General features: G+C 42.7%; 1 protein-coding gene across 2 annotated transcripts; it reads left to right on the forward strand.

Moving 5' to 3' along the window:
* The first annotated feature begins 65 nt into the window (after window positions 1-65).
* On the forward strand, window positions 66-8,131 carry snx15 (sorting nexin 15). 2 transcript variants are annotated; one of them, XM_054753357.1, is made up of 8 exons: window positions 66-235; window positions 623-779; window positions 845-960; window positions 1,043-1,334; window positions 1,403-1,558; window positions 4,054-4,146; window positions 4,767-4,961; window positions 6,874-8,131. In XM_054753357.1, the coding sequence occupies exons 1-8, from the start codon at window positions 137-139 to the stop codon at window positions 6,981-6,983; spliced, it is 1,218 nt and encodes a 405-aa protein (XP_054609332.1). In that variant the 5' UTR covers window positions 66-136; the 3' UTR covers window positions 6,984-8,131. The 2 variants fall into 2 exon arrangements, with proteins under 2 accessions (XP_054609332.1, XP_054609333.1); XM_054753358.1 differs by lacking the exon at window positions 4,054-4,146 and having other exon boundaries at window positions 6,874-8,124.
* Window positions 8,132-12,153: the final 4,022 nt, after the last annotated feature.

A 12,153-nucleotide genomic window follows, 5' to 3' on the forward strand; every position in this document is an offset into this window, starting at 1 on the left:
CAACGTCCCCGATACGTCATTACGCACGCCCGGACGTCACCAACCCGGAAGCGATCAGGGTAGGTGGTGCGAATTGTCTGACAGCTCGCCTTGGTTATATTGCTGAGTGTTTTTTTTTAAATCACCGAAAATCGACATGTCACGGAAAGCCAAAGAAGAATATTACCGTTTCTTTAGCGTTACCGAAACACGCACACACGAGAAAGGACACACGGAGTACAAAGTGACAGCAAGGGTTGGATATTTTTAATCTCTGCTTGCTTTAAAGCTACTTTGTCATGAGCTTGTTGTGATGTTTTGTAGTTGTATTTTAATGATTGCTTGGGTTGCAAAATTTAAATCATTTGGTGTGTCGCTAGGTATCTTATTTAACGTAAACAGTGGCGCACTGTGTGCAGTGCTAACAGGCAATGAGAACTTGTGATTTTTCATGTGGTCTATTAACCCCATTGGCGCAGTCAAACGGAATCATTTCTTCATAGCCTAATGGACTAATGGTTGCCTTGATCTCCCCTTGCTAGTAGATTGCCACTGAAGCTCAAACAAAGGGCTTCTACCACCTCATGACTTGCTTCCTGAACAAATACATGTTTATGTTCAACATGATATATCCTTTTTACAGTTTGTTTCCAAGCCTTGCCCGGACGATGTGAAGGAGGTGGTCTTGTGGAAGAGGTATTCAGAGCTGAAGAAGCTCCACGGCGAGCTGGCCTATACGCACAGGAACCTGTTCAGACGACAGGAGGAGTTTCCGCCATTTCCACCAGCACAAGTTTTTGGTATGAATGAACACATTTTATTCCTTACGATTGCTTCTAACTCCTGCTCTTGTTTTTGTTTTCAGGGAGATTTGATGAGGCTGTGATTGAGGAGAGGAGGAGGGCAGCTGAAACTATGTTGGTGTTCACTACAAGCATACCTGCACTCTATAACAGCCCCCAAATGAAGGAATTCTTCATTGTAACAGACACCCACACCCACACACACACTCTTTGATAAAGTCAAAGTCATGAGCAACCAGGTTGATTTTTCCGCTTCTCAGGGTGGAGAGGTCACTAGGCCTCAGGACCTTTCCCTTGCATCGTCCACCGGGCCCCTGCCTCCCCCTCTAATACCCCTCCCCAAGCAGAGGGCCTCAGACTGTGAGCCAGCAGAGGAGGAGGTGGGGAGGGAGGCACCCACCTTGCCTCAGGACCTGGGCACCAACCTGAGCATTGCCGTGGGAAAGCCTGAGGTGGCGGTTGAGGCCTACAGCGAGATGGGAGATGATGCAAGAGAAGGGGGTGGAGGAGGAGTGGAGGACAAGTGTATGGACGCCGAGCTGTGTGAAAAAGGTACAGTGCATGGAAAAGTAATCAAAAAAGAACCTCATAAACCCTTCCTTGTGTTGTCCAATTTCCAGTCGCGTCTCTGACAAAGACACACAGATCACAAGACTCTCAGGAGGAGTCGCTTTTTGACTCGGTGGCAGACAAAGGTGCCTCGTCCCCAAAGGGTGAAGCCCCGCCTCCGCTCTCTGACAGGGACTTGGCCGTCTTTGACCCCTGCTATAAACCAGGTAAACAACCATGCAAAGACAAATTCCTACCGTTTTATTATTTAATAGCGCATTAACGGCAGTAACTAAATTAGTTCATTGATTATGTTAACATTTTTAGCGTAATTAACGCACACTCATCATGTCAAGCCGCACTTCTCTGTTATGACGGCAGACTGAGGCACAATAGCGCACCCACATAGTCAAACAGTCACAGTCACACACTTGATTCTGAATCTCCAACTCACAAATACATCACTCATCACTCGTCCGACACTTCCTTATTGTTACCAGACCACAGCGAGGGGCATTCATGGACACCCCGGACATCACAACAACATCTTCTTTTGTGAATGTATGTGTGGTCTCAATAAGCAGAAAGACAAAAACAGTAAGTACAATTTGCGGCATTTAATTATGCTTGGAAATCCCAGAAAATACATGTCAGTGTTTCCGCTACATGTGATTGATCGGGGCGCACCGCCACTACAAAATAAAAGTTGCCGCACCTCAAAAATGAGTTTGTTTTTTGTAAAACTTGAAAACAATGTAAATTGCTTTTATCCCACGGGTGAGCTACAAGAGGCTATCACGTTCATGGGGTATATGCTAACTTAGTGTTTTTTAAAGTGTCACTTAACTTGCTCTCTTGTCATCATAATACTTATGGCTTGTCTTCAAAACACTAGTTGTGTGTGTTGTTGGGCATAAACACGTAGTGTGTCCAGCTTTAAGATAGTGACATCACAGGGGTCTCCAACGGTTAGCTCATAAGCTAGCAGTAGCTCACCAGCTGATGTCGAGTAGTTCACCAAAGAATATTTCCTTCACCTCTTTAGTATTTTTGTGTTCTATTCAGACATGACGCCTGTGTTTAATGAGAAATGAGCACACTGAGTGAAGATGTGCTTTGTAAATTAAGTACAGTTTAAATGTTGGCAATCACATAAAACAAAATTGCTCACCTCTCCTTTCTTTTTTGTCAAAGTGGCTTTAATAGTGTTGTAAATTGTAAGTTGTGCTATCATAACCCTGGACCTTGAATTTATATTTTATTGTTTATACAGGACAGATTTCTATAATAAAAATATTTAAATTGTTATTTTCCATCCATTTTCTGTGCCGCTTATCCTCATTAGGGTCACGGGGGTATGCTGGAGCCTATTCCAGCAGACTTTGGGCGAGAGGCGGAATAGACCCTGGACTGGTCGCCAGCCAATTACGGGGCACACATAGACAATCAACCATTCACACTCACATTCATATCTGTGGACAATTTAGAGTCGCAATTAACCTATGCTAACCACTCGGCCACCGTGCGGCCGAAGAAAATATTGTATTTTGTATAATTGTATTATTTTGAAATCAAAATTATTGAACAATTAATTTCTCATGTATTCGTATAACAGTGTTCCCTCGTTTATCGCGAGGGATAGGTTACTAAAATGGCCCGCAATAAGTGAAATCCTAAATCCTAAAACTATATTTTTTTACAATTATTATGTTTTAAGGCTGTAAAACCCCTTATCCTACACGTTTCTCAGTCAGGCATTAATATTTTCTCACATTTCTCTCAAAGTTCAAATTTTGTTTGAATTTTAATGATCAACCTTCTAAGTTGGACACAAGAAATTATGACGTGACTCATGCGAATTTCACTCCCCCGATTGTGCCTCTTCATCCAGGCGCCGTTCGACTGTAGCGTTTTTGTCTCCTTGTTAAAACATATTGCTCCTGTTATCGTATTTTCCCCACATGGTTAGCTTCTTCTGTTTGTGTAAACAATAGAAGCTCACACAGTTATCTAGTTTGGTAGCCATGACCACAAGAGGAGACGAAGGAGATTGACAACGGCCTACAGCCAATCAATCAGGACGCATAAGACAATGGGCGGTGCAGACAGAAGAGACAGAGGAGACTACAGCACTCAGCTCCCCACAATGCAATTCTTCTTAAAGGGCCAGGCTCAGCCTGTAACAGCATTCATACGCTGTTAAAAAAAAAACACACACACAAAAATTGCACTAAAATATCAGCGAAACAGCAAGTTTGCGAACGGTCAACCGCGATGGAGCGAGGGAACACTACTCTAAAGCAGGCATCAAATGAAATTTAGGTTTGTGTCATCCATCCATCCTTTTTCTATGCCGCTGATCCTCATTAGGGTCGCGGGGGTATGCTGGAGCCTATCCCAGCAGACTTTGGGCGAGAGGCGGAATAGACACCGGACTGGTCGCCAGCCAATTACAGGGCACACATAGACAAATAGTACAAAATGTTGTACTTTTGTCCTAGTCACATAGTACTATTGAGCTAAATAGGTCAGGTAACAAAAGGAGGGTTGACAGTTGAGACTTTCAGTTTAAGTGCTTGAGGCAACTTCTCCATTAAATTAAGTTTTGCAATGTTCTCGGTTCCTGTTCTGCCGGTTGTTGAATAACGTTAAATTAATAAGTTAATAACTAAATCAAGTCATAAAAATTGTTATTTGTCATATTAAAAAAAAAAAATTGCAGACGCAGCACGACACAGCGGCGGCAGTCCCATGCAGCCCACCACCACAGCTTCAGAAAATCCTAGAGGAAACCCTGCATGGACACTCACAACATGTGAATTCACATCAAATCAAATGGTGTCTTTGAACGTAACACATCATGGCTCGTAATGACACGGTTAAATTGTGATTCAAATGTTGTGCTACTATTAAAGAGTGTTAGGCAAATACAGTTTCAGACATGTGTGCTATCTTTTAGCTTGATTTAAATTTTCAGTCCATTTGGAGCTGTTAATACATACAAATATATATATAATCCTGCTCTGTCATTTTGTCTCTGTTCATAAAATACGGTAATAAATGGGCATATTCCAAACATAATTGCAAATGGTGATTAATCATGTCTAATTAATTTGAAAACTGATTAATTTGACTCAAATTTGTAATCGTTTGACAGCCCTATTTATCACATATCCTATGCTTATTTCTTTAGCTTTACTCATTTATTTATATTATTTTAAAAGCTATCTACATCATCTGTTCAGTCGTTACACAGAGTAAAGGTAGGATTAAATAAGCTCTTGCTTCTTTCTGCTCCTTTTCAGACATGTTGATTTATGTAACTGTAAGCCCGATGTCCTTAAATGTAACCTCGTATACATGTTCGAAATATGTAAACTCTAGCATAACCATCTCTGCTAACATACCGGTAACCGTTTCCCTCCTCTATTCCAGACGGTTCTGGACCCTTCGGCGACCATTCCAAGTTGTTGTCGTTGCCTGCGAGCAGTCTGGAAAAAGAGGCCGCTTATTTAAACCGAGCTTCTGCCGAGCTGTCATCTGCCATGGAGAGGGAGAAGGACGGAGATGTGAGCGCTGCCATTTGCAGCTACAGGACGGCGGTGGACATACTGATCACTGGAGTGCAGGGTGAGGGACAGAACAATGTACTGAGTGTTGCAAATAACCAAAAACATATCGTCGGAATCTCTGCTGTCAACATGTGACTTGGCAGTGCAAAAACAACACTTTGTCACCATAGACAAATATCATTGTGTTATCTTGTGTTGTAATGGTTTAATGGCCACAAAACCCACGACATACAGTATTAGCATGTGGTAGCGTGGCTCAGTCTCCTGTCTCTTTGGCGTTGTGAGTTCAAAGCAAAGTACCAATTTTACCTGAGGATGATTTTGGAACTTTGATGAGCACTAGACCCTTAACAGCAGAACACTCCCGTCATATAGAGGATCTTTGAGTAGCGTTTTTGCAGTTGGTGCTTGAAAACAACAGAGCTCGCTGGTCGTATAGAGCAGTGATTCTTAGCGGGGCCAGTCTGTTTTTAGTGGGTCATGAAAAAAAATCACACCGAAATATTGTTGCACTTTTATGAAGGGGTAAGATATTTAGAAATTTTAGTTGAAAAATGTTCGTTTTGTCATCGATAACATACAGAAGAGATTCAGACTGTTTTTTCTTTCAATACAAATATAAAGTGCAGCATGGCTCCGGTGGTATAGAGTGGTCGTCTCCCAACTCTGAAGGTTACGGGTTCGATCCTCTGTGTTCCCATGATCGTGTCGAGGTGTCCTTGGGGAAGATACTGAATCCCCAGTTGGTTCCGATGCTGCGTCATCAGTAGGTACATGTGCTAAGTGTCGAAGCACTTTGAGTGCCTTGGAGGTGGAAAAGTGCCATACAAGTGGAAGACCATTTACCATTTTCCCATATTTACATGGTTGGTTCAGAATCCTTTGATTTTTCAGTATGCGGTCCTTGGCGGAAAAAAAATTAGACACCCCTGGTTTAGAGGATCTTTTGACTAGTGTTTTTTTTTTTTTGCAGTAGGTCCTTAAAAACAGCAGCTATCTGTCCATCCATCCAATTTCTACATCACTTTTCCTCATTAGGGCCACTGGTAAGCTGGAGCCTATCCCAGATGACAGAAGACAACCAACCATTCTCACTCACATTCACATCGATGGACAATTTTTAGCCAGTCCACACGGGAATGATATCAGGTCGAAACAGTTTTTTTGTTTCAGCCTTTCATCCACATCGAAACGGCGTTCTGAGTGCCCTGAAAGTCTTTTTTTTAAGCCTGCTTCCAGGGTGAGAAAATGTGAAAACGCCCCTTGTCGTTGCCGTGTGGACAAGCAAAACACTACTTTCTGAAAACGAAGCGCTGTTGAGTGCCCAGAAGTGACCGGTTGTGTACGGCTCCCAAAAAGCCAACATTATATCAGAATATTCCGACTGGCATGACTCCCAATCGACATTCTCCTGCTATTGTTTGTCTTATTCTCCAAAGTGACTCGCAGAAATAATTCCACTTTGTCTATACAAGCTGGACAAGTGGAAGACGGACCTTGTGAGCGTGCGTTCTCGCTTCTTTTATAGTTTGTCACGTGGTTCTGTCTGCGTGTCTGTTTACAGTACCACATGTACTGTAGGTGTGCCTTACGTATTACATCATTTTCACCCAGTGATCTGTTCCCGTGGAGATGTGACTATTTACTGATCCGACATTGTGTGAATGCGATTTTTTTTTTTTTTTCCAACCTGTGAGGAAAAAACAACCAGCAGTATTCCTGTGTGTACAGGATCTTACAATCACCAGTGAACCTAACGTGCATACCTTTGGAACGTGGGAGGAAGCCGAAGTGCCCGGAGAAAACCCTTAATCTCCTGACTGTGCAGCTAACATGCTAACCACTTGGCCGGCAGAGTGCTGCTGTCATATAGAAGGCTCATGTCATGTAGATGACTGATGACTGGTGTTTTCTTTAAAAACACAAATGTACAAAAAAACCAACAAAAAACCCAATGTATATATTTCCAGGCGATCCAGATCCAGCACGGAAGGATTCCGTCAAGAGAAGGATAGCACAGTATCTGGAACATGCTGAGATGCTGCTGGACAGTCATACCTCGCCTACTGGACGGGAGTAGGAGAAAAAAACATCTCAGTATTGACATTTGCACAGCTTGTTTGGTCCAAAACATTCACTGACACTGTAAACACTCCTTAGGTACACACACACACAGACACACACAGACTACTCTAATAGTCTATTGGTTTCATTTCCAAAGATAACTGTCTTTGATTTGAAATTCTTACCTCGTTCTCCGTTTCCAATATTTGCATTTTGCACTATGTTTTCTTAATAAAGACCATTTTGATTTGAAGGCACAGAGTGCGTTTATTTACAAGGTGCAGGTCAAGGTAGTACCACTAAGAGGCGCTGTATCGTGCTAGGTGGTATGATGGTATGGTGTGTGTGGTGTGTAGGAGGTCTGTATTGGTCACTTTTGTCTCCCAGCGCTCAATTTGTTAGGTTTGCACCATTTAATAACATGCTGGAGAAAAAAGGTAGCAAAAGTTGGAGGAGTGAAGATGGAGAGGAGCAAAATGTACATTTTAAAATAGACAATGTGCAATAATTTGGTTTTTTTTGCTCTGTATCTTTGTTTTTGTTCACTGCTGTTTATTACTTGATGATTCTATTTTGTATTTATGCTGTGCGTGTTGCGCTGCTATTATTCCTGTCCCGTATAAGATACATAAGATGTTGCTGCTACTGGAACCAGAGTTTCACTGAGGGCATATGCGCCCAAGGAATCAAAGTTCTATCAAATGTAAATGTAATATAATCTAAGAAGCATTTTAGAAACAGCACAGTGACTAGCAGTCCGTCCTTAAAAACAGTAGTGCTCATGTCATATTTCAATAATCCATAAATGATCATACATTTTGATAGCATGAGGTTGTACCTAATGGTGTGTCCTTTGAGTGTCTCATCAGCAACCTTCAATTAAAGCATGATGTTGGCTGCTGGAAGTGGAGGTTTTGGTGGAGTGAGAGGAGAGGAGAGGAGCAAGGGATGATTGGAAAGAGACGGACGGATGCAAAGAGCTGACAAGAGAAGAGAAATAGTGGTGGAAAGGAGAAAAAAGGAGGGAGACGATTAGAGGATAAATAGAGATCATCCATCTATTGTTGAGGGGATGGAAAAAGTGACCCTCCCTCTTCCTCCTCCTGTATTCATCAATCTCTTTTCCTGGCACTGTGTGTTTTGAGCACGGAGGGGATGGAGGGATGAGAGTGGGAGATAACGGCGCTTCATCCTGTTCCACATCCCTCTCTCCACCTCATCTCTCTGGTGCTACCTGTGAAGTGGAGAGACAAAGAGATGGATGCAACATTAACATGCTGAGAGTGTCAGCACTCCTCTTTTTACTCTCTCCCTCCATCACCACCACCCTCTTTCCATCCATCCATCCCTGCCTGCCTGCCTGTCTTTTTCTCCTCACTGGTCACTGCAATTATGCCATCAAAACACTCCACGTCTGAGTGCATAATAGCTCCCTCACGCACACACACACACGCACACGTGTGGTATCAAAAGAGAGGCATGTGTGCATAATTTAGTGGTGTGTGCATGTATGACAGCTGTTGCAACTTCAAGCTAATTCACCGCCAGTGTGTGTAAGCATCTCAGTGTAGAAAAACTGCTTCTCCAACCTTTGACCCTCCTTATAACACGCTCACGCACACACGAACACACAGACCAGACTAATGGACGCATGGCGTTGAAAGACAAGCTGTTATGACCTACATGCCCATTAAGCCAAACAATACACTCTGACACCTTTGGCTGTCCACGCAGCCATCGCTTTTGTTTTTGTTCTTGCACGCACTCACACCCCCCTCTGCTGCTTCCTTTTTGTCCCCCTTTCGCCCTCTACACACACACACACACACACACACACAATCCCCGTGTATTCCCATTCTCTGGCTGTTCGTTGTCACCTTGCCCTCAGCTATTTGAGTGTACTGTACTTTTATGTCTCTCTCTCACAGTCTCTCGCACTCTCTCACTCACCGTGACTGTCTTGATGATGCTATGTGTCTTGCAGGACACACAGCATAGGGTGCAAACTGGTAAAGAAGCGCTGCTCCAGTAGTAGAAAGCCTCCCTAGCCACATGAGAGTAAGTGTTTATTCATTTGGGGGCCCAAGGCAAACCCAGCAATTGGGGCCCTCCACATGCTTGTGCTTCACTGACAAGTTTCCTTTAATGTATTTTAATTTCCATTTTACACAAGGTGAGTATGTAATTTAGGCCACTTTTTTCCTGCTTTTGAATTGCTAGTTACCACCCACCCCAAAAAACAATTTTAAATATGAATCATAGTGTGAAGATGAGAAAATGATCGTATTTCCTGAGCTAGACAAAGTGCTTAAAATGCTCGTGGGTGATTATTATTGCCTAACAAGTGACATCTCAACAACAACATTAGTCGAAGCGCTCATGATAACCGAGCGCTCCTGCTTATCAGAGGTCGGGTCGCAGGGGCAGCAGCCGAAGCTGGATAATTCGTCCAGCCTCTCCCGTCGGCTCCTGAGGCGTTCTCTGGCCAGTTGAGAGAGAGAGTCTCTCCAAGGTGTCCTCGGTCTTCCCCGAGGCCTCCTACCGGTCGGACGTGCCCTGAACACCTCCCCAAGGGGGCGTCCGAGAGGCATCCTGACCACATGCTCGAGCCACCTCATCTGGCTCCTCTCAATGCGGAGGAGTCACGGTTCTACTCTGAGTTTCTCCCGGATGACAGCGCTTCTCACCTTATCTCTAAGGGAGAGCCCAGCCACCCTACGGAGAAAACTCATTTCGGCCACTTGCGATTTTCGGTCACTACCCAACGCTCATGACCATAGGTGAGGGTAGGAACGTAGATCGACCAGTAAATTGAGAGCTATGCCTTTCAGCTCAGCTCCCTCTTCTCCACAACCGACTGATTGAAAGTCCACGTCACTGCAGACGCCGCACCAATTCGCCTGTCGATCTCGCGTTCAAATTTTAATATTTTGTGCATGTGAATTAAGACTAAAACAATAATATGCACTTTAAATCTAAGAAAGAAATCAATAATCATTTTTTATGAGACGTTTGGAGGCCCCTGGAAATCTCGGAGCCCAAGGCAATTGCCTGTGTTTGCTTAATGGTAAGTCCGCCCCTGGTTAAGGCTCAGCTGCAGAAACAATGTGCTGTGTCCTCATGCATGTCCAACACAGACATGCCCTACTGGGAACGACACAAGTGTCGCTCACCATGACCTGAAATCTACAGTAGGTCATTAAAAATAGCAGAGTGCACCTGTCATCAAGAGAATCTTTGACTAGTGTTTGTGCAGTAGAACAAAAAACAGCAGAATGCGCCTGTCATATAGTGTTTCTGCACTATTGGTCCTTAAAAACAGCAGAGCGCTCCTGTCATTTACAGGATCTTTGACTAGCACCAGATCCTTAAATACAACAGAAATCATCTGTCATATAGAGGATCTTTGACAAGTGATTTTTTTTGTTTGTTTTGTTTTTGCAGTAGGCCATTAAAAACAGCACCTGTCACATAGAGCAGGGGTTCTCAAATGGTCTCAACCTGGGACCCACATTTTCCAATAGTCATTAAGTTGTGACCCACTTTTATTGAAGTCATTTTACATTTTTATTATTTTGTAAATTTTTATTAAAGTCATTTTTATTTTAAATTTTTTTTTACACTTGAATTGAAGTTATTATTGTTTGTTGTTTTTTTACACTTTCATTTAAATAATTAATATTTTTATATTTATTAATGATTTCATTTATTTATTTTATTTTTATTTCTTTTTTTGATACGTTTATTTAAGTCAAACCAAGCAAATTTCTTTCTTTAATCGCCTTTTGAAACATGAATACACGTAATTACATGTCCAAAGTGCATTTTAGAAGGAAAAATTAATTTTATCAACGAAATGAGGAAAAACATGATAAATGCATGCATACAAATAATGCATACATTAAAATTAATATCAAAAATACCTCCAAAAAAACTGATATTTCACTTATAACAGTGTAATGAGCATATACCAAGGAGGAGGATGACTGACATATTGCTCAAATTTACTTCAAAATAAGTCAGACATCAGTTGTATATTGCATATTTTAATGTCATTTTTGACTTGTGACTGCGACCCACCCATTATGGGTCCCCTACCCACCAGAGATCCACTGACATAGGGGATCTTTGACTAGCATTTTGTCAGTAGATCCTTGAAAACAGCGTCATGCTAGAGGATTTTTGACTTGCCTATAGGTCCTTAAAAAGAGAGCGCTCTTGTCATATGGAAGAAAAGTCCTAAGATAGATGATGTTTTGCTTTGACATAATAAAAAAGAGAAGTCCGGCCCTTCCTGGTCCTTATCTTTCTGAAAATGTGACACCCCCCCATGAATAATTTACTTGAATTGCCCCGGTCTATAAAGTCCTGCAGACATGAGCTACAGAAAGAAGCACACAACAAAATAGCACTGCTGATCACATTTTCCTGCCATTTCCATCAACATCAGCACACATTCTCCCCCATCGCCGTCCCTTGTGCAAGTGAATCAATAAGCATACACTTTATGCCATCTATTGATCCTTTTATGTCCTACCAATTCTTGTTATCCCCCCCACTCCGGGGTGTCCTATTTATATGCTCACATTGCAGTGCTTACATGTGTGCACGGATGAGAGTGTTTGAGTACTTTACATAATACCAGCCCTCAGAGAAATGACGTTCTCACGCGCAATTTTAGGCTTCATGCGCCGCTTTTTCTGTGAGCAATTTGTGGGGTTGTGTTATCCATCAATCGCATTCTCCCACTCGGCCCAAACACACACACATTTGATTGCCTGGGATGACAAAAACCCAGCATGGCCTTTTGTTATTTATCATCGCAGATGGAGCCATCATTGACCTTGTCGTAGCTGCCATCCTCCCTCTGCATGTTTTTATTCATTCAGACCTCCGCCTTTCTATTTGGGCCTCATCCACCTCTCTCCCTCTCCATGACCCCCTCCACTCCTTCCACTCCCATAAACTCGCCCCCATCTGTAACCATGTGTCCATCTTTTGTTACCAGCCTCGTTTCCATAACAACTGCATGCGACCTTTCAGTCAGTTGCCTAACCATTTTTCATCAAAACGTGAAGGTTGGGCGGTGAAGGTATAGTGGAGGAAAGGATAATGAAGTTGGGGCCAAAACTTAACGTGCGGGCTTTATTTGGGTGGCAATGCAGTTTTCTTGATGATTAGCTGTC

This window comes from Dunckerocampus dactyliophorus, chromosome 15, assembly GCF_027744805.1.
Source record: "Dunckerocampus dactyliophorus isolate RoL2022-P2 chromosome 15, RoL_Ddac_1.1, whole genome shotgun sequence".
In the NCBI taxonomy this organism is placed as follows: Eukaryota; Metazoa; Chordata; class Actinopteri; order Syngnathiformes; family Syngnathidae; genus Dunckerocampus; species Dunckerocampus dactyliophorus.

Bases quoted from the DNA above. Each gene is read 5' to 3' on its own strand.
- snx15 (XM_054753357.1), top strand. From the start codon at position 137: ATGTCACGGAAAGCCAAAGAAGAATATTACCGTTTCTTTAGCGTTACC. The intron at 780-844 runs GTATGAATGAAC...TTTTGTTTTCAG, and splicing joins TCCACCAGCACAAGTTTTTG to GGAGATTTGATGAGGCTGTG. The intron at 1,335-1,402 runs GTACAGTGCATG...TCCAATTTCCAG, and splicing joins CGCCGAGCTGTGTGAAAAAG to TCGCGTCTCTGACAAAGACA.